This window comes from Vitis riparia, chromosome 19 (assembly GCF_004353265.1).
Source record: "Vitis riparia cultivar Riparia Gloire de Montpellier isolate 1030 chromosome 19, EGFV_Vit.rip_1.0, whole genome shotgun sequence".
NCBI lineage: Eukaryota > Viridiplantae > Streptophyta > Magnoliopsida > Vitales > Vitaceae > Vitis > Vitis riparia.
In genome coordinates this window covers 1,272,635-1,295,744 of record NC_048449.1, presented here as the reverse complement: position 1 = coordinate 1,295,744, position 23,110 = coordinate 1,272,635, and the positions used below count along the sequence as shown (strand labels likewise).

Genomic DNA, 23,110 nt, shown 5'->3' with positions numbered 1-23,110 from the left:
CATGTTCTATTTTAGTTCATGAATCATTACTTCATGTTAGAACCTGGATTGCAATATGTTTTTGGGAGTGATTTGCAATGGGCAATGATTTAGAGGACATGATGTGAGGTTGATCCTTTTTTTTTTATTTTTATTAACATTCATGTAAAAAGCCTAGTGTCAGCCAATCTAGATTAAGATCATGAACAATCTTTAAAACAACCTATCTCCAATTTTATTTAAAATTGATTTTATTTGAGTCGAAACCCATTATGATAATTTTGGAACACATTCATTTCTCTCCCTTTTGTTTCATTTCATTCCAAGTCTTTTAACCCATAAAACAAAAGCACCAATTTAAGTGAAAGATATTTGACTATAGCCATGAATTTTACATTGAACTCGTTTGTTGAACAAACGAGTTTTGACTTTTACATTGAACTCATATATTCAACAAACGAGTTTTGAATTAAAACCCATATGTTCAAAACTATTGAGTATATGAATTTTACATTGAACTTGTCTGTTGAAAGGATGAGTTCTAAATTTAAACTGAACTCATCTGTTCAACAAATGAGTTTTGAATTAAAACCCATATGTTCAAAGGTATATATATGAATTTTACACTAAACTCGTTTGTTGAAAAGACAAGTTCTAAATTTGAATTGAACTCATATGTTATATATAAATTTTACACTGACCTCGTTTATTGAAAAGACAAGTTCTAAATTTAAACTAAACTCGCCTGTTAAAAAGATGAGTTCTAATTTTACATTGAACTCATATTTTCAATAGATGAATTTGAATTTTATACTGAACTCGTATTTTCAACTGACGAGTTCTCATTTTACACTAAACTTGTTTTTTCAACAAATAAGGTCTACGTGGAATCCCACTCACCCCAAACTACGGTAGTTTTAGAAATAGTTTAAATGCGACAATATTTTAATAAATATTTAAAAAAAAAGATGACGTAATATTGTAGAAAACCTTGTAAGTGTGGGTGTGGTTTGGCCCGTGTAGCCGCTGGTTAAACTACCGAGAGTGACTCAGTGAGTTAGGACCCGAAGCAACTAGCGGAAATATACAAAGGTTAAGGGCGAAAATCTAAATTGCGTTTTACCAAATATAAATTCGAAAATATAAATTGAATTTACCCCTCTGTTGAAGGCGGGAAACCGAAGAGTTTCGGAGGGAGAGAGAGGGGAGATGGAGGGAGAGAGGTGTGGTAGTGGAGACTGGCAGAGTATATTAGAAGCTCTCAAATCTTCAGATGTAAGCTTCTTCGCTACCTCATTTCCAAATTTCAATTACTTGATTTTGAATTTCCATTAGAAATTTTGCTTCTGTTATCTCTTCACTCTCTATTTATTATTGAAGATAAATTTTAGGGTTTTGATGCTAATCAACTTCATGATCTGCTTGGATGTTGATAAATCCGAGTAAAAGAATTGAAGAGAGGAGAAAATTTTGAATCTAATGAAGTAGTTTGTGTATGTCTTCAGAAATTGAAACAATTAAGCTAAGAAGTTTGTATGCATTTCAACGGAGGTTTTTTTTTTTTGAGTACCCGATATGATATTTGGAAATTTTGTTTTCTTCTTTCATTTCCTCTATTTTCTGAGCTACCGATGAGAGTTGCAGCCTGCAGGTTGTGGAGATCAATTTTTTGTCACATGGTTTTTATTGTTAAAACTTAACAATTTACAAAAAACACTTGTAATTGCTTCATGCTCTCTTTGGTTTCTTAAAAAAGTGGAATGGAAGGAAAATGAGATGCGAGTCCAATGTTTCAAGTGTTTTCTATCTAGAAGAGTGGGAGAAAAGTAGAACGTTGCTTAACTAAGTCAATTTGCTGCATTTTTTCAGCACCCAAATAGGCTTAATTTGCAAGTATGACAAGTTCAGAAAAATGTAATTTGAATGGCTCAATTTTAGTTTTTCATGCATTAGGGTTATAGGGCCTTATCTTCTGATTTTTTTTCCCTGCCATACTGGTCCAAATGCTGAATTATAGCTTTCCTTTGGTTTCTTATTTGGATTTTTAGAGAATCAGGGTCTCAAATGGTTTCCATGAGAGGTCCAATTTGGCAATTTTCCTTTGCTCCTCAAAAATTAAGTACAACTTTGGTGTGAGGAAGACTGTGGTAGTTAAGATGGTTGGAGTTGAATAAATGAAAATCGATAGCAGTTAAAGATGATCTTGTTATGTATATTGGATCCTTTGGTTCTGTCTAGCTAAATAACTGGTTGATAGGTACCCTAACACAGAGAATCAGAAGCTTTCATATCAGACAACCAAGATACATCAGCTCAAACAAGGAGAAAAAAAATATTAACTAACACCTATTGTACTTGATACATAAAGAAATATGAAAATATCCTACAGTTTCAAGTAAAGTAAGACTAGTGGAATATTCCTTTTAACCTGAAAGTTATTGAAATTTTATAATGAAAATGCCCTAATCTCACTTTTGCATTAAGCTTCAGTGTACCACTACACCTTATGCTGAACATTACAAAAGGAGCATCATGATTAATAATTAAAAAAAGGCAAAAAAGTGATTCCCTGGAATAAGTTTGTTATGATGGGACACTTGTGAAATTTTTATTAACTTGTCTATATTTCTTTGAGAAGTTTGTATGGTCTGTCTATGTACAAGTTGTTTTGCTTCCATTCCAATTATTTAAATTTCAAATATAAGCTAAACACTAGTGCCATGTTTGGTTTCACGAAAGTACTAAGGAAAGAAAAAAATTATAAGGAAAATGATTTTCTCATATTTGGTTTTACTATAAGAAATACGAAAGAAATCAAATCTAATTAAAATTAGTTAGAAACTTCTGCATTTTCAAATTATTTAATCTTTATATAGAAGAGTTGAAGTAAGTGAAAGAAGTTTGAAGTAACATATAAAAATAATTCATTGATTATAAAAAATAGTTATTGATTTTAAATCTATTTTTTATTTTCCTTCTACTTCTCTTTATTTTTTTTCCCTCTCATTTTCCCTCAAATTTTCCTAGAAACACACATGGACAAAAGTATCTCGAAGAAAAACTTTCTTTTCTCTTTCAAGCAGCAACAGAAATGGGCATTAGTAACTATTATTCATTCTGACCTTATAGTAAAGGAAACCTGCTTAACTGCTGTTATACTAAGATAAAATCCTTTGTTTCGTTTCTGTAATTTCTTTTCAATATACACTAAGGCCCTCTATTTTGAATTCTTATGCTGAATTTGATTAGCATAATAATTCTGCATCACATGATGAAACCCAGTGCCTCTAAATGAAGCTATTTTGTAATCATTCTTAATGGAAAGGCAGAGCCAACTATCAAAGGAGATTATGGAATGATTTTTCCATCTTAATCTGAAATTTTCTACAGGTGATAATCTTTCATATTTGTTCACAATGCTTATCAGGTTATACTATCCTCAGATTGTGAGCATAGTAGTGTTAAAGAAGAAATATCTGGTGCCTCTTTTTATCGATATATAAGTCTAAAATTTGATACTTGGTGCTCTTTGATTAAAAGCTTAATTTATTTTCTGCTGGTTTTTTCTTGTCATACTTCTCAACTTTTTTCATGGGGAATGCAGGACTTAATTTGGCTAAGTTGCATCTCCAGAGTTGCATTCCCGAGTTGTTGTAGTCCATAACTTGAACTTTATTTGTTACAGGTTGTTGAGACCCGTATTCGGTTGCTTTCCAAGCTTGGGGATTCAAATTTATCTGAGAAATCTGACTTGGCTACACTTGTTGAATGCCTCACAGTATCCAGTCTGCTGTCTTTACATTTTCCTTTAACCATACCATTTATTCCTTTGTGTCTAAAACTGAAGGGATGTGCAGTTACAAACATCTGACCCTTTAATGGTCTTCATAAACAGCATCAATTCATTTATAGTGAATTTGTTAATCATGGGTTAGTTATGCTCATATGGCAAGGGGTTGGGAGGTTTAAAGTTTGGTTCCATGTAAAAAAGATATACCTATAAAAAGAAAGAAGTATATGATTTATTAGTTATGGTTAAAACAGGAAGAATAGAGTTTTAGCTATTGCTTATATGATATGCCAACATTTATTTTGTAGAATTGTTGCATTATGTAAATGAATTAACATAAACATAAATTAAACAGAGTTAAGATTTAGATATTAGGTTTCAAGTGTTTTCATAATTCAATTCAGTGATTCCCATATGCTCAAACCATTTGTACTTTTGGGTAATCAACCATAAGATGTCTGGAGCGTGACCAATAATACAAGAAGACAAATCATATGGTTAAATATACACGGGCAATATTTTGTTTTTGTCGTTGATGGAATTCTTTTTAATCTGGAAACAATCTTTACTGCAAGCAAACAAATGTACCACAAGAAGACTAATCATATAGATCTTTGTTGGCTAATGTGGTAAGCAACATTTTATTTTCATTTGGTGCATGTTTAGTGTTAATATACTCATATAGCTAGATTAGTGATTCGTTCCCAATTGGTGTCTCAGCTGATTCATGTCCAGCTGGTGCTCTTTGATTGAGAGAGTAATCATCATGCATTAGGTTAGCTTAGCTAATATAGCATAGTGGCTCTAGGATCGTTCACTGGAAGGTTTTCAACTCTCAACTGATACCAATTCAAAGTAAATTGGTGCCTTTTCATTTCAAGGTTAGCTTAAGAAATAAAACACAAACTTTGTTTAAATGAGGTTTGTTTAAAGCTAACTAAAAAGAAAGTAATGGAAATTACTTATGAAGAAAAATCATTCCTTGGAGGTTTAGGTTCATAGGGGAGGTTCCTTATGCAAAAACAGAGCTCTGGTCATTTGGTTCATTTCCTCGCATTAGAGGATTAACATATAGTCGATTCTCTAACCAGTGTTGTACAGATGTATCCTTTAAATGGATTTCAGCTCTAATTCCCTCTCATTGATGCAACTTGCAATGGCTCGTGCCTCTCACCTAGCATTTGCCAGTCAAGGTGATCTTTAACTTTGGATTACCCGTCAAAAGCTCGTAAGAGATAACTAATGGATGTCTCCTTGGAGTCCAAAAGCTTACCAAGTGTTGGCAAGAAAAACAAGTGCATCTCCATGGACGGAGATCACTGGCCTTACCAAGTGTTGGCTCAAGTGAATTGAAGATGTTCTAAGTTAACTAAAAACATAGAAATCATTAAAGGATCACACTTTCTCTTAATTAATGGCTGAAACCACAAAGCTACTAATTCTTGCACTTGGAACCTTTCCCGACAACCTTAACTCCAAGGAACTAAAAGTCTAGCCACTCATTCTCTGAGGAAACTTCCTCAGAGCTTGTTTGGCTAGAAAGAAAACTATCGAAAAAACAAATATTTCAAGGAAAAACAGAGCAAGTGCTCTGCAAAATATATTTCTTCTTTCTGTCGATTACATACTAGATATCTTTGTAAAGAAAATTACAAACTATATATATGAGGTTATTCACCCTTTGTACTTACTTAAAGACTAAGGAATTCTATGATAGGTGGATTACAACGAGAGTTTGGGGATTTAGACAACAAATATCTAAAGCAAAATATCTCAAGATGTCGGTCGGAAATATCAGGAAGCTTCAGGAGAACACCGCAACACTGTATACTGAGAGAAAAACTCTCAGGGTAAGCGCTATCAGAGGATCCGAATATGTCTATCCGGAGAAGTTGAAACGTCCTCCTCTCCCATCCGGTTGTGAGATATCCGGATGTAAAATGTCGGCGCATGGAATTCCTCCCCGGGTGGACTGAGCTATGCTGCGCAAGGGGGACCGTCTACGTGTGCAAGGTGTAGGGATCTTTCTCCCGGATGACACGGAGTGCGCAAGGCTATCCGGATCAACTCCATCCGGATTTCCCAAGAGGACATGCACCGCAATGCTATCCGGACTCCCTAAGAGGAAAAGGCGGCGCAATGCTATCCGGCGCAGCTCCATCTGGACGATAGCATATACTATCCGGATATGTTGTCCAGATGGAAAACATTGACTAAAGTGAGTGAGCGAGCCTTGCTACAGCCCACGTTCCGCCGCCCTCCGATGGTGTGTCCGGACGCCCTGTTCGGACATCTTTGCCATGGATTCCAAAGAACTCTCCTCAATCTCGGATTGCTTTGGTGATCAAAAAGCTATCAAAACACCAAAACTTAACACAATTTGATTAGAATTGATTGCAAGGGTCCTTAATATGTTAATTGGGTTAAAAGGTGATAACTACTACTCAAAAGTGTTTAAAAGAGTTAATCACAAGCTATGAAATAACACTTTTTGAGTAGTAATCAATTAGGTAGGCAATTTTGTTCTAAAAAGGCATTCGTTCAATGCTATGTACTTCCAATGGGACATATTAGCTCCAGGGCATGGTTGTGAGGCATGACAAGGTAAGTATGTAGTTTAGATATTGGTCAGAGTAATGGTGGGATTAAAGTATAACTTGGACCCTTAAAAATAGTCAAATAGTGTTAAGGGGATACTTGAATGCTCAAAGGAGTGCTTGAGCCGCCTTAAAACATGCAAAAAGAACAAGTGGAAAGAGGACCACTTAAATACCTGATAGAGGCATTCAAGCGCCACTAGAGGTTGCTCAAGCACTCCTCAGGAAACGTGAAAATAATAATTTCAAATTTAAAAAAAATTTGATTTTATGATTGATCTCCACTTCCAAAAATCTTATAAGACTTGGTAAGCTTGTCCAACTAGGTTTTAATGCCTATAAATAGCTGAAGATTTTTCATTAATATGCAGGTGCAGGAAAAGGTTATTTTGCTACTATTTTGCCCTAAATCTTAAACTCTCAAAATCTTTTAAGTCAAAGCTTGAAAGTCCCTTCGGTAGCCCCCATGTATTGTTCTTTTCCTTTATTTATTTTTTGATCACATTGATTTGAGCATAATGATTATAGTTGAACAAAGGGAAAGATTTAAAAGATGTCAGAACTAGTTTGGATTACCTACTTAACCCCCTCTAAGTGGTTTCATATATTAAGAACACGTTTTCATTTAGGATCAGTGGGAGAAAATTCTTAGTGAAAAACTTCCTAAGGCCTTTGTAGTGGCACTCTTATAACTTGGTGTTTTTTGTCCTTTGAGTGCTTTCTACAGATCAAATTGTTAGTTAAAATCTTGTGTGCTTGAAGACCTGATTGCATAGTTATTCAATGGTTTTTCATCACACACATAGACCTATAGGTTATTTGGTAAATATGCACCATAATGTTTGGTTGTCAAATGGCCTTGACTTGATGTTTAATTTCTCTTACATGCTATTTAAGTGATATTACTCTGTGCTTTCCTTAACAACAGTGTGGACTTATTGGGAAGACTTCACTTGTTTGGATGTAACCCAATGCTTGTTAAACAAAACCATTTTGAATGTGGCTGCAAAATACATAGACTCAGACATATCAGGATGTCTAGGTTCATTTCTCGCCCTTGGGACCAAGGTATATTATAATTTATGCAATATTCACCTTATTCAGTACTGTTTGGTTTCTTACTTACAATGGAAGCGTATTGTATAATATCTTGAGCATTTTGTATTAGGCAAGCATGTGGTGTGGAAAGCATCTGAAGATGACACTTTTATCAATCCAGGAGTCCCAAGAGGAAGAACATTGCACTCTCTTTTTTCAGGTAATTGATATTTGATATGACACGGACTCTTAGTCTCTTATAAGAATTTGAATAATTTGTATCTACTTTGCTTCTATTGCAACAGAAGATTTCCTCTTTTAAACAAGAAGCGGCTTATTTAGATTGCTTCTTGATTATGTTTGACTTAGATGCTAATATGATGGATTTCCTTGAGCAAGGGCTAAGGATCCTTGGTTAGTATTTCTAAGAGAAATGCCAAAATTGTTTATTTTCTGCTTCAAACGAAGATGTTAAACTTATATTCAAGAAGCTAATTCTGCAGCTAATTCTGAAGCTAATTCATGCATATTAGTATAATCTTTTAAGATTTTGTTTTACAAATGACACTACTTATGAAAACTCAAAATCTATGATTTATGTGAAAAGATTCAAAACTAAACATTTCTTGTTAATACCTAGATATGCATGAATCAAAAGAAATGAAAATATGACTATGGATTATACAAAAGAAGTCAAAATAGATTGTGAAAAGACTCAAAATCTATGATTTGTATAATCCATTGTCTATGGATTATACAAAAGAAATCAAAATATGACTAAATTATTTTAAAGCTTATATATTTTTAAATTCTCCATTCACTCTTTAATAGAGGAATACAATTGGACAACCATGGTTTGAACTTGAACTTATTTATTTTTTCTTTTCTTCTTTATTATTTCCTTTCCTTCATACTGAAATTTTCGCGATCCTTATGGAGTCTTAGGGGATTTGGTCATTAATTTTACTTTTCATTGGACATTATCTTTATTGATGGAAAGTAAAGGGGGTCAAATCTGTTTATCTTTGTCTTCTTCTTTTTCTCCCTTCCTGAATGGTCAATCATGCAATATATAGCTGCAACGTGGCATTTTTGTACATACCTATATTTCAAGTTATTTTTCGTTATTAAAATTGGACCTTTTTGGAACATTTGGCTTGAGTATTTGTCCAAGTTTTTTGAATAACTGTAATATTATGTACTTTGTAGCTTGACAATATGGGTTTCAACATTTCAAAATTGTTAACACATTGATACAAATGGGCATGACCACAATCAAACAAGTTTCATGATGTTGTTTTATCACAAGACAAATCTATATGTGGTACCAACTTGTGTCAGTTTCATTAGTACTTATGTATAATGATGGAAAATATCAGTGTTGATGGAGATATTGATGGTTCAATTTTATGGAAATATCAATATCAATGGAAATTTCCATAAAATTTAAAGAAGTTAGTAAAAATGACTAAAATATATGAAATTTTTTTTATGAAACTTTAACAAATGATAAAACAATTAATAATACATGTTTTAGAACATTTTTTTTTAAGGAAGCAATATAAGTATGGTATAGTAACCTTGGACAACAAAAGAATAGGTGCAAACATCGATGCCATGAAATAGTCTCTATGGCCAAACATACTTTTTTTGATTTCTTCCCAAAGCTTATCATGAATGGAAGCTTATTTGAATTTCCCATAGTTTAAGCGCGCCTAAGCTCAAGGCGCCACCACTCCCTAGTTATAGCGCCTTGGTTGCCAAGATATGCACCTCATTGAAAAGGCGCACCTTGTTAGCTTTACTCTTCCTTTTAAACACTTTTAATTATATGCTGAAATTTATATAATTTCATTACTTTTTTATTGAATGCTTCTTTTAAATGTTTTGAATCTTAAATTTTTTATTGATCGGATTAGATTTTGAATCATATTTTACAAAATTGATGTGTATCCTAGGTCGCATTTCACTTCACTCAGGCGCTCGAATTGTGTTGCGCATTGCGCTTAAGCTATAGGAGACTTTTGCGCCTTAGGTGCGCCTTGCGCATTTTAAAACTATGGAATTTCCCTTTATCCTATATTCAAAATTCTATATGACATTTGTGAACGAGGATAGTTAAATATCAGTGAAATATCTATATCTCCTCTTTCAATATTGATACCTTTAAATTACAAATACTTCTTGGGAAATATTGGAGATATTGTAGATGTTTTCATCCTTTATGTATCTAATTGTGTCAGTTTTCTCACTACTTATGTTTAGTTGCTTAGCTTTAAACTGTGTACATATTTATCGTTATTCCAAAATATCTACTATTAATGTTTGTCAAACCAAGTTTTCAAGTGAGGGGTTATTAATCTTGTACTAAAAGGCAAGGCAAGAAAGTCATTTAAAGTGCAAAATCAGTGGAAAAAACTGAATTCCGATGTCAAATTTTATTAAAGAATCTCAGATCCCCCAATATTATTCATTTGCAGTGACTGTTTTTTTTGGATACTTTGTGTATTGAAAGTTTACCTTCGACTCTTCTTCATTTTGTTTGGATTTACTTGCCTTGATGTATCTCTTCCTCTCTCAATGAAACACAATAGGACTTCTGTTATTCATTGATTTTTATTTTATTTGATTTTTGTTTGCGCATAGAAATGTTCACGTTGTATTTATTTTATTTTATTTTATTTTAATTCTTGAAATTTTATCAAACCTAACTTCAATTTGATTTTCTTTGCCTTATAGTGTACCATGTGTCTTAGATAGCTTTTGCATTTGCTTTTATTCTTGTTTAGCTTCTCTGTTGCTAGTTTTTCAGCTTTGGGAGGAGATCCTGTTTCCATCAACAATATTTCCTTGAATTTCTTTTGTCATTTTGTTGGTGCACAGAAATGTGGACCAATTTTGTTTAGTTCCTGAAACTTTATCTAGATCTAGCCTCAATGTAATTTTTCTGCACCACATAATGTGGCACATGTCCTTTAAAGCCATCACTTATGTTTTATTATATCTGTTGCAGTTGCTTTTGGACTTCTTTAGCTTCTCCGCTGCTAGTTTCTCAGCTTTGGCAAGATATCCTGTTTCTGAAGACAAGGAATTGATAGTTATTGTTGAAAGATTCATTCTGGAACAGTTAAATCTAGCAAAAGATTCCATATCTGAGGTTAAGGTACCATTACTTTCATTATTTTTCTTTTGTTAATCATGGAGCATCTACTTTAAGGAACTAATTGATGTAGTGTGTAGAGAAAAGAATACAGATAATAAAACTAGAATCAGAAGAGAGAACTCCAAATAATTATGAATATTATTGATCAAAAGTCTTCAATGTTTAACACCACTGGGCTTATATGTAGATAGAAGATTCTAACTCTAGTAGGAAGCTAATTTTAATAATCCTAATTCTAATGAAACTCTATCACTATATAATAATAACCCTAAAACAAATTATAAATAACAAAATAAAATATGATCACTTCCTATATTTACGCCTTACATAATTGCATGATTTAATATCTTTATCTCCATCATTTCCCCATGGTTAAAAAGAACTTGACTCCAGTGAGTTATATTGAAGATGTTGTTCTAAAAAGTTAGGAAGAAGTTGATGAAACTCCTCATTAGTTATCCAAGTATCATCAATAGAAGGGCAGTTTTTCCGTCAAACGAGGAAGCATTGATCACCAATAGATGGGGAAGTGACATACTGCTCTGCCAATACATCCAAATCACATTAGTTGGCATTGATGAAGTAGAGGAAGCACGGGATGTAAGACTAAAGGATTGCTTCATGGAAACAGTATCAAGGAGGTTCAAATGTGCCTTGACAAGGAAATAAATCCGATATATTGAAAATTGGACTTTTAGCTATGTGTGATAAAAAATCAAGCACAAGTGTATTAGTTCCAAGTCTTCGAAAGATTAGGAATGGGCCAAGTGAGCAGGCGTGAAGTTTCTTTGTGAAATTTTAAAGATAATTCTCAAAACAAATGCAAACCATAATGTAATAATTTTCTTTGAACTATTTATACCTACGATGTGCATCAACAAGAAGTTTATAGTTTGCATTACTCAAAGCAATTTTCCTTCATATCCCAACATGTAACTCACAAATATGGTCAGCAAAGGCTTTGGCAGTATCAGAATGACGACAATTAATAAGCAGGGAACAAAATCAATGGGTTGGTGAGGCAAAAGATCATTAACAACTTCAAAAGGATGTTTTCTTGTGGACTGATTGACTGAGTAATTGTAAGCAAACTCAGCGATGGATAAAACAAGATCCCAATTACAAGGTTTCTTACCAACTAGGTATCTAAATGAGTCACCCTAACTATAATTAACTCTTCTGATCATCTATTTTAGGATGGGAAGTAGAGGAATACTTCAAAGTGGTTCCAAACAATTTCCAATGGTCATCCAAAAATAGTTAACAAACATGAGATCCCTATCAGACACAATAGTAGAAGGTAAACCATAAAACCTCTCAATTTTATTCAAAACAGCTTTGCCAGTCTTAGAACACTGGATAAATAGACCATCTTAGAGAATTTATACACAACTAGTAAAATGGAATCATGACATCTAGCAGTTTTAGGCAACCCTAAGACAAAAGTTCATGTGAAGCACCAAGGTGTATGTGGAACAAATAGTGGAGTGTACAAACCTGTGTTTTATTTCTTAGCCTTGTTTAGTTGACATGTATGACATTGAGACATTATTCTAGCAACATCCCTTTTCAATGAAGGTCAATAAAACCTATTTTCAACTATAGCTAGAGTTTTACCCCTACCAAAATGCCTTGCTAGACCTTGAGCATGTGATTCCTAAACTAAAAACTCTTTTAGTGAAGTACAAGGACTGCACAATTTAATTTCCTTGAAAAGATAGCCATGTTGAAGGAGAAACTTGGCATGGTGTCTATTGTGAATATCTAAGAAATTTGTAAAAATAATACCAAAATCTAGATAAGGTGGATACTCGTCCCATATTTTCTTAAACCCTACCTCTTTATTACTCATAAAGTGGAGAGTAGTGACAATGTGACTTAGGGCCTTTGTGGCCTTATTTTCTAGCCTAAAACAATGTTTAAGAACTAAAGTGTAGTCTTAGAGGAATTTAATCTATGCAACATGATTTCACTCATCTTCCGTTGGGAATTAAGGTATCTAAGGGCTTGATGGTCAGAGTAAAGGATAAACTCCATTGGTAATACATAGTATCAGACATTCCAAAGACGTCACTAAACACTCATACAATTCATCTGGAGTTTTAAAGACTATCTTCTACTCGTCTCTAGATCTAATCCTAATTTGATGGTACCTACTATGTTAGTTTATCTTCGAAACTTTTAGGAACCAACTAACTCATCTAATTTATCATCCAGTTGAGGAATAGGAAACTTATACTTAACTGTGATTTTGTTGATAACTCTACTCTACACATTCTATAGGATCCATTTTTTTTTTAAATTTCAGTAAAGGAGGAACAACACAAGGACTAAGGTTATGGTGAATAAAACCCTTGGCTAATAGACTTATTTTTCGATTCAATTCAGCTTTATTTGTGGGGTTCATCCTATATTGAGGAAGATTCGGTAATTGTGATCCTACGACTAACTTTATAACAAGTTGAATGTCTCTAATGGGTGGCAATTAATCAGGTAAGTCTTGAGGCGTAACACCCTTAAATTAATTTGGCAAAGGAGTAACTTCAGAAAGGTAAGCTAAAATATATTCAAATGAAAGGTGAAAACCTTCCTTAGCTACAAGGGTATATACCAATCCAATGTTAAATCTTGCTTGCTCAAAATGCCTAAGAGACAAAATTTGAATTCTTTGATTAAGTGGATCCTTATGAGTAGGCTTATTGACAGGCTTGCACTTGTTAGATGTTGGCTTAGTAGGTTTTAAGACAATTGCCCTACCTCTATGCCTAAATGTATAGGTATCGTCTTATCTAAAATTCGTCACATCATAATTGCATGGCGAAGGATGTCCTAACAAGATATGAGGGACACCCATGGGAAAGACATCATAGTAAATATCTTCCAAATAAGGTCCTAACCTAAGTGGAACTAGATACTTCTCCTTGACAAGTAAAGAAGTTTTATCCACCAAGCTAGTATAAATGGACAAGGGAGGGGCTTAGGCTTAAGATTGAACCTAGCAATGGTAGAGTCAAACACCACATTCATCTTATTACCCCCCGTCAATGACAAATTAAGCCTTATAAAGGCTATCTTCTATTCATCTCTAGATCTAATTCTCATTTGATGGTACCTACTATGTTACTCTTTTATTGAGACTTTCTGTAATCTATTAATTCATCCAACTCATCATCCAATTTTGGAATAGGAAGCTCATACTTAATTGGGATTTTGTTGATAACTCTACCATCCACACACATTCTCTAAGATCCATTTTTTTTTAGTGTGAGTAAAATAGGAACAACATAAGGACTAAGGTTATGGTGAATAAAACCCTTAGCTATGAGACCTATTTTTTGATTTAATTCAGCTTTGTTTGTAGGGTTCATCCTATATTGAGGAAGATTAAGTAATTGTTATCTTGGGGCTAAGTTTATAAAATGTTGAATGTCTCTAATGGGTGGCAATTCGTCAGGTAAGTCCTGAGGCATAACACCCTTAAATTCATATGATAGAGGAGTAACTTTAGAAGTGTAAGCTAAACTAGAAATGTATCTAGTCATGGATTAATCGAGATCGGTTGTAATGGTGAGGGTCAACGTTGTCGATTATGTTATCTTCTTGTGGCCCCCAATGCCTAAAGGGTTTTGTAGGACCTTCATTGTCAATCTCCATTGATAGACATTGCAGCACCAAAAGCTTCATCCTCATAAATATTATCATCCTCATTTAGGGCTTTACCATTGAGTGGATAGTTGTATATGAGTGGCTTTCCTAGACATGTAGGTAGCAAACCTGCTTGGGAATCCTTAAGTCTTCCATGATTTGGGGATTGACTAGAGTTTTGTCCCATTATAGACTCATCTGTTGTTTACTTCTCATACCACTTTCTAGGATCTTTCAACAAATGACCTAGGTCCACAACAAGTTTGATCACCATATTTTTCCTTTCTTTTACATATTAAAATATCCTTCATTTCTTTTAGATTGACTTGTAGGATTGTTGCTAGAGTTTTGTCCCATTATAGACTCATCTATAGTTTCCCTCTTAGACCACTTTCCAAGATCTTTCAAAAAATGACCTAGGTCTATGACGCATTGGATCGCAATATTTTTGAGGCTAGAGCAGGTATGGGGGAACTTTCTATGGGGAGGTGGAACGCTTGAGCGACAACAACATTTAGTAAGATGGGTGATTGTTTGCTTAGACAAGAGGAAAAGGGGATTGAGCGTTAAGAGTCTCTCAACTCTCAATAAGACTCTCCTTTGCAAGTGGAGTTTGCGTTTTGTGCATGAGGGGCTCTTTGGAATCAAGTTATTAGTGGGAAGTATGGGGATGAAAGAGGGGGGTGGTTTTCTTAGGAAGTGAGAGGGGGGGGGGGGGGGGGGGGGGGGGTGGTCTGGTGTTGGGTTATGGAAAACAATAAGCTTTGTGAGTAATACAATCTCTTTCTTGGTGGGTAACAGAGGGAGGGTGAAATTTTGGAAGGATAAGTGGTGTGGGGACAATTCTTTGAGTGTTTCATTCCCTTCTCTATTTGCTTTAGCTGACTCCAAGGAGGGGTGGGTGGAGGATGTTTGGAATCCCTCAATTGAAAAAGTAGGGTGGGGGTGGAATCCTTACTTCTCTAAACCTTTCTATAATTGGGAGGTGGATTGTGTTGTGAGATTTTGGTGTGTTTGCATGAGAAGAAAGTTTATAGTTAAGGCTCTTTACAATGCCTTAAAGTCAGGTAGTGGCGTTTCTTTTCTAATGAGAGACATTTGGAATTTGTGGATGCAACCTAAAGTTAACTTTTTTGTGTGGGAGGTAACATGAGGAAAAGCTTTAACCTTGGATCAAGTTCAAAGAAGAGGATGGTCTTTAGCAAATAGATGTTATCTTTGCCAGCTGCATGAAGAATCCATGGATCACCTCCTTATTCATTGTGAAAAAAATTAGGGTTTTATGGGAGTTGCTCTTTGCTCTTTGTACGATGTCTTGGTTGCTTCCCTGGTTGGTTAGAGAGATACTTTTGGATTGATATGGTTTGTTTGTGGGCAAAAAGCGCAAGAAGATTTGGAGTGTAGGCCCTTTATGCATCTTTTGGATGGTTTAGAAGGCAAGAAATATAATTGCTTTCAATGATGATGTGCTTTCAATCCAACGGCTAAAAAACTCTTTTGTTTGCTTTCTTTGGTTAGAGACTAAGTTGTTTATAGATGATTGTCCTCTGACTTTAGTTAGTTTCTTTGAATAGTTGGGCTCCTATTGAGGTTTGTAGGCCCTTTTGTTTGGTAGATCTTTCTCTTGTTTGAGCCTTTTTAGTGGTTGATGTATTGATCTTGTATACCTTAGGTTGCTATTTTGGCGTCTTTTTTAATACATATTTGCTTATTTATTTATATATATAAAAAAAAGTTCATTTCTTTTACCTATTTAAATATCTATCATTTCTTTTAGGTTGACTTGTGAGGTTGTGACAATAGTTATGAGGTTTTGTTCACCCACTTGAGGGGCTAGATGTGATTGCTTTAATTTAGTGACCTTCATGTTAAGTGGAAACAAAAGTAAAGAAAAATGGGAACAAAGTTAAATTATGAGAAAAAAGGCAATGCTAAGATAAAACATGAATTACTTCAATTAATACCAAATTACTTCTAGACTTGATCACACACAATAGGAATAAAAACTTAAATAAAGAAATATGTAATGACACAATATACGAAACTGATATGAAATAACTTAGGGTAAATAAAAGGCTTAACATTTTTTTTTGTTTGGTAGGGTAATTGGAAAAAACAATTGAGAAAATAAGGGTAAGAATCCTAGCCTGTTACTTGTTAAACCAAAGAACTAAATTAAAAACACAAATCTCCAAGGAGTAGAAAAATTACCTTTGAGACTTACTAGAGGAATTGAGCCTTTAGATTGACATGAGGATTCCAACAACACAAAGCGTATAAATCGACTTTGGCTGTAGTTTAGTACTTCCTGTTTACTGGTGAAAATTTCACATTGCCAAATGTGTTCCTAATTGACCTCAAATATAGTTTAATGCCTTTAGTTTAATGGAAAGAATGTCAAATTGTTGTAGTATAGTGGTAAGTATACTCATCATAAAACACATCCAAAATCAACCTTGCTCCGATACCAATTGATGTAAGATAGGAGAGAGAAAACAATATAAAGGAGATAAATAGAAGAAGATAAAATTCAGAATAATTATGAATATTATTAAGGAGCATGATATGCATATTGAACCCAAATCTTGCAAGCTTGAACTTTTAGGAAAATTGGTAATTCAACATGGTATTAGAGCTTGATTTGGTGGGAGGTCTCGTGTTTGAGCCGCCTCTCCGCAATTCTCATGTTTGTTTCCTTAATTCTTTGGTATTCTCTCCTAATTTGCAGTGCTTTGTTTATGTTTGCTATCCACGTGCGGGTATGGGGCCACACGTGGGGGAGGGTGCAAGCTTAAGCTTTTAGAAAAATTGTTAGTTCAACAAATATTATTGATTAAAAGTCTCCAATGTTTAAAATCAGTAGGCTTATATAGATAGACAATCCCACTTTAATAAAAAACTAATTTTAATAGTCCTAACTCTAAAGAAAACTTTATTACTAAAATAAATAATAAATAATCCTCAAATAAATAATAAATAACAAAATAAAATATCATCACTTCCTATATATATACTCCTTGTATGAAGGTGTAATTTAATATCTTAATCTCCATCACTAATATTTCTACAACTCTCTTTCTCTCATTTCATTTGCTAAATTATATTTTTCTTATATGAGGTAAATCACCTAAGAAGAAGTGATCTTTTGGATCCTTGTATACATGCCATGTACATGGGTTGCACCCTCTTTTAGGGTTCATTTGTTTTTCTTTCTTTTTCTTTCCCATAGAAAAAATTGAATTAGTTTTAATTATGTCCCGTGAAGACTGATTTCTGCAGCAATGAGTATGTATGTATGTTTGTTTGCCGACTGGAACCCTTTCAAAAGAATGTCTTATGAACTTATTTATTGAATGGAAATTCAATTCATTTATATTCTTCATCTTTTTTTTTTTTTGGTTGACCAGAACCCTTTTAAATTAGTCTTTTTTCTGATTGGAACCCTTTTGAAAGAATATCTTATGGACTTATTTATTGAATGGAAATTTAGTCCATTTATATTCTTCTTCTTTTTCTCTTGGTTGACCAGAACCCTTTTGAAAGAATATCTTGTATAATGCATTTGATGTTTACCATTTTTATTGTTCACTGTGTTTGATGATATCTTAGAGCCCATAGGTGGTGGAGGTTTCTTAATATCTTTGGGCATGAAATGTTGCAATTATATGAAGTTAAATGGAGACACATAGATCAATGGGTGAAAATGTTGAGCCTGTGCTGTTCATTGCTGATGAAGAAAGCAATTGGTATCTCCCACTAAATTGCTACATTATTGTCATTAACAGAGAACTCATTCATTTGGTTCAGAAGTACTGAAGGTGGTGCAAGTGGTCCTCGATGCTGTGGTGAGACTATGCAGGGTGTATTCCCAAGCTGTAAACTGGGAGTTATGTGATTCAAGAACCGAGAGAAGCGATATAGACTGTGAAGAGGCCAATAGTACAAAACATGTGATTAACATAATAAAATGTATAATTGAAAAAATGTGTGAATTGGGCATCCTTGCAGCTAATGATGGTGGGAATCTAGTAACGATACTGAATTTGTCATGGAAAGGTGTGGTTACATTGCTTCAACTTGGAAAGGGTGCTTTAGCGGTAAAAGTGAATGTACCAGATATTATTCTAACTCTAATTTCACTAGCCAATGAATCTCTGAGATGTGCAGCTGAGGCATGGTCTTCACGGACAGAAACCATTACTGCAGCAGAAGCTAAAAGGACATTCCTTCCAGTAAAATTTTACCTGATTAATGCTGTTAGAATATCCTCCCAATATCCATGCCAAGCATATTTGGTATATAGGGAGATAATACTCTGTGTTCTGATGATCTCAACCTTAGGAATTTCTCTAAGTATAGAAAAACATCTCAAAACTGCAAGTGAAGTATTAGCAGAACTATTGGAGCCAACATATTTTCATTTACTTAATGCTTTATTAAACTCAGCTCAAGTGAAACAGGAGCTGAAGTTCCAAATTCTGGATTGGTTGTTCATTGATGAACACAATTCAAATTCTAGTGTTGGAGACCCTAGCACTATTTACTGGACAGCTTCAATGGATACAATCTTTACTATAAGCTGTGAAGCTATGCCTGGTGCACGGATATTGTTGCTCAGTCGGGTTGCCTTGTTCCTTAATATTCTGAAAAGTTCTCGTGATCTTGAAGAAGATGTAAGACTTGGAATTGCCAGAAAGCTTGGATGGCTTTTGGATGTTTTAGTTGATGAAGAGGTGTATTCTTCTGTTCTTGTTTTGCAAGTTCCTATATTATATGGTTCTGGACAAACCTTAGAATTAGTATGGCAGCCTATGTTTTCAACTCTCATCCTTTCACTGAAAACATTTATGATTGTGGTATCTCCAAGCCCTATGTGGAGTGAATTTGAGTTTTTTCTGCTACAGAACTTCTTCCATCCTCATTTCCTTTGCTGGGAGATTGTTATGGAACTTTGGTGCTTTATGGTGCGTCATGCTGAGATAGAAATGGTGGTGGGCATTATTGATAAACTTTGCTCATTATTGAAGTCAGTGGCATCTATACAACCAGTTCTTGCTCCCAGTTATCCTCTGAGAAAAATGGCAAGATCAATCTGCAAAATTCTGAGTTCTGGTACAGAGTCTATAGTAGATCAAGTTTACAGTTCCATTGTTGGGGATGATAGATCACAATTGTCATTGGTAATGCACATTGCATTGCTCATGGAAGGTTTCCCACTGAATTTACTATCGGATAGCATGAAGAGTATTGCTACCCGGAGAATCATGACCGATTATTTTGGCTTCATAGATAGTTTTGATGACAAAACATTGCAAGCGTGTAGTTCTGGTGTTTTTGGTCTACCAGTTTTTGCTCTGTCTGCTGCCTTGCAGTCCATGTAAGTAATATGTTCCTTTACACCTATATATTATCTGCTTAAAAGTGAAAATTGACTCTTCAATGCCATTTGTGATTGAATCACCAAGCTTATGAAAAAGATCCTGCATCATATGACAATAACCTGATTTTATTTGATTTCTCTTGTTGACTGTTTTACCATAATTTTCAAGTTAGTTCTGACACTAAATCCTGAATATATCCTACATGAATTTATCAATATCTTTCAAAGATCAGACCCTGAGTGAAGTTTTCTTGTTTATTGTGTAGTGAGGTCAAAACATCTGATATTGACACGAAGACCCTGAGGTTTTTAGTTGCAATAATTCAAAAGTACAGAAGTTCCATGGACAATCAAATGAAAGATCATTGTCGTAAGCTTCTGAGTGAAACATTAGGGATTGTCTCAAATATGAAGCATCTATATGCATCTGATGCAATGGAAGAAGTCATCTTGGAGCTTCAAAACCTTTTTATCTCAGGGCAAGCAGCTTCAGATACTCAATTGTATGAATGCAAACCAGATCTGGCTTCTTTCCTGGCCGGCCTTGCTTACATGAAAATAGTAGAAAGTGATAAAAATGCCAAGAGCTCTGCTGTATGGGAATTGTATCGCATGTTACTGAGTGAGCGTCACTGGGCATTTGTCCATCTGGCAATCACCGCCTTTGGATACTTTTCTGGACGTACTTCTTGTGATCAGCTATGGAGATTTGTGCCACAAAATGCAGCTCTTTCATTTGATTTAGAGTCAGGAGATGAGGCAAATGAGGAGAGATTTACATCTGAGTTCAAGGCATTTCTTGATAAGGAAATGACACTCACAGTTACACCTAGCTCTGAGCAGCTGGGGCTGCATTTGAAGGAAGGTCTGATGCTGAAAGAAATGGTTCTAAAGATATCAAAAGTTGATACAGAAGCTGTGGGATGTGAAATCATGAAGATTGACAATGAAAAACAAGCCAACAAGAGAAGGAAGCTGCCTGATGGAATTAGCAAAGGAATGGAAATGCTGCAGCATGGTCTGAAGGTCATGGGTGATGGTATTTCCGAGTGGCAGCAAAATAACTTTGACCAGAAGGAACTTCACAACAAGTTCCTGGCTCATTACTCTAGCCTCAAAGATGTGATTGACCACTTAGTAGGCCTTGCTGGTAGTGGGTAAATTGTAGTGTTCAATATGAGACTTGCTGAGGTGCTATAGTCAAAACTGTGTATTGAACTGCATAGTGATTGTATATTTCTGATTCAGTGATTAGTGTCTCTGCGTGTCCAAAGTCATTGAGATTGGGCGTGAGGACTTGGATTTCGGATGACCTATAAATTGCAGATATGGATTTCTGATAAATCTATGAACATAGGTTTATAGAGAGATCCCATACAATCTTATCTGGGGCCTCAAACTTGATGCCTCCCATACGATATCTCTCATCTTCTTTGATGTCTCTCTGCTCCCTATCGTTCTGTTTTCAAACCCTAAGCATAAATAGGGATGGACAGAGCCGGTCAGAAGTGCAATGTCACCTGCCAAGTATGTTGTAATTATTTTGTGCTAAGATCATAATATTCACCGCCTCATGAGTCTGCTGCTTCTACGCCCACTCATATAAGCAAATCTATCTGATCACTGGGCTCTGTTTGTTAGGTATGCAGGCTACAGGCTACGGGCTACCTTTTACAGCACTCACCTCAAGCTTGTTCCGTCCTCTTTAAGAAAGAGCTTTACAATGATCAAAAGTTGGAGAATTTGAAGCGGGCACCCCAGTGAAGAGCTGCCAAAGATACTGAGGCAAAAGCATTGGTCTATGTTTTTAAAAATTAGCATTGGGCATATGGAAGTTGCATGATGTGCAAACCATGCAACCAGCTCAACAGTTGCTGAATTTAAAATTATCAAGGTCCAAAGGGATAGCTGATGGTTAGCCCAAAAATATAAATAAATAAATATATAAAAATGGATTCTTCTGATTGAAAATGTAATTATTAAATATAAGGGAAAGGTGGGTTCCTATGTCCTCGTATAGAAATATTAGAAAAATGGAAGCCCAACTTTCCATAATTTAAATATCAAATTATCATCCCAAAATAATAAGAGTTTCATGCACTTTGAAGTGATGTGTATTTAGGTGGGTTACCATTGATTTTAGGAATCGTTTTTAATATTTCTAATACTTGTATTATTCAAGTATTAAAAAGGTTAGAAACATTTTCTAAAATCACTTTCATATAAATTCGACAGTGATTTTAGAAAGTATTTTTAATATTTTTAACACTTAAAATTTTAATCATTTAAATATTAAAAACGTTTTTAAAAATCTAACGTACTCTAAGCTTGTTAGATGAATAATAATATAAAAAAGACCACTCAATACGACTTTGTTTTAGTCTTATTGTTCTAGAACGTTCTTCTGTTTGCCAGGCCACCTTCATATTTGATATGAATATAACAAACTTGCCAGACTATCTTCATATCAAAGATGAAGATAACAAATTGAGCTTTGCTCCATCCAAATCACTAAAATATTTCTGAAAATCCACGAAAGATTTCTATTCAAAATAAAAAATCCAAAAAAGAATGTCCATTTCTGTATCCAAAGTTCAGTAGTGTTGATGCCACATTGTTTTCGCCAAAATCCTCTGCTATAAGCCCTTGTTTTTTCCCCCAAATTCCAAACCTAGGAAAACCCTAACCCTAGTTTTCTAAAGCTTCTCTTGCGCAGAGCTCTCCTCTGCTGCAGAAGATGAGTGGCTCAAAAAGCTTTCGGAGAAGAAGCCCCTGTATTCTCCCAGTCTTCCTTGTGTGGAGGCATGGTTGAGAAATCTAGTGTTTTTACAGAGCAAAGAAGATCGAGCCATTTGGTTCGTGTAAAAGCCTGAGTGCCACGCCCAGCTCCTGCCCGATGTCACTGATCTCTACATCACGTCTTCGGTGGTTTTTTGAACTGGTTTGGTGGTTCTATGACATGGGTTTGGATTATTTCACCAAGTATAGTCATGGCTTTGGAGTTGAAATTTTTAAAAGCATTTTCCTAAACAAAGAACTGGGATAAAAGGTCGTGGATGTATCATTTCTCGGCTTGGTCCTCGTGTGTGTGCAACTATGCATGCGAATTTATATGGGGTGTTTAACACTTTCTAATTTCTTTTACTATTTTAATTATTTTTCTCAATTAAATCTTCTTAAAATAACACTAATTCTAATTCTAATTTTTTTTAAAGCTCAATCATTCACTCCACTAATAATTCTTTTTAAATCAGGTTATCCACTAAGCCCTAATCCTGGTTCGTGCTATTATTTGAATTAGGCACATACTTCCTTTACTAAGAAAATCTATATCTAATCAAGTTAAAACTAAAAAGTATAGACAAGAAATAAGTTTAACTCATATGTAGAATGGGGTTTAAAACCCAAAGGAAACAAAGCAACAAACTAAAAAAAAATAAAAAAAAAGGAGATCCTAACATAATCATAGAACATAAGGAGAAATAAAACCAGAAGATGGAGAAGAAGGGAATAATCTA

The 23,110-nt window shown here is 34.6% G+C and overlaps 1 protein-coding gene across 3 annotated transcripts; it reads left to right on the top strand.

Moving 5' to 3' along the window:
* The first annotated feature begins 1,058 nt into the window (after positions 1 to 1,058).
* Positions 1,059 to 20,936, top strand: LOC117908615. 3 transcript variants are annotated; one of them, XM_034822269.1, is made up of 7 exons: positions 1,059 to 1,254; positions 3,665 to 3,757; positions 7,300 to 7,434; positions 7,535 to 7,624; positions 10,418 to 10,567; positions 17,998 to 19,589; positions 19,859 to 20,936. In XM_034822269.1, exons 1-7 carry the CDS (start codon positions 1,189 to 1,191, stop codon positions 20,751 to 20,753), a joined length of 3,021 nt encoding a protein of 1,006 aa, XP_034678160.1. In that variant the 5' UTR covers positions 1,059 to 1,188; the 3' UTR covers positions 20,754 to 20,936. The 3 variants fall into 3 exon arrangements, with proteins under 3 accessions (XP_034678160.1, XP_034678162.1, XP_034678161.1); XM_034822271.1 differs by lacking the exon at positions 3,665 to 3,757 and having other exon boundaries at positions 1,226 to 1,254; positions 7,295 to 7,434; XM_034822270.1 differs by lacking the exon at positions 1,059 to 1,254 and having other exon boundaries at positions 3,671 to 3,757; positions 7,313 to 7,434.
* The last annotated feature ends 2,174 nt before the right edge of the window (positions 20,937 to 23,110 follow it).

What these genes read in the sequence shown, in the direction of transcription:
- LOC117908615 (XM_034822269.1), top strand. Translation starts at nt 1,189, where the DNA reads ATGGAGGGAGAGAGGTGTGGTAGTGGAGACTGGCAGAGTATATTAGAA. An exon ending in TTCTCGCCCTTGGGACCAAG is followed by an intron (nt 7,435 to 7,534) that starts GTATATTATAAT and finishes ATTTTGTATTAG; the next exon opens with GCAAGCATGTGGTGTGGAAA. An exon ending in TCTGCTGCCTTGCAGTCCAT is followed by an intron (nt 19,590 to 19,858) that starts GTAAGTAATATG and finishes TTTATTGTGTAG; the next exon opens with TGAGGTCAAAACATCTGATA.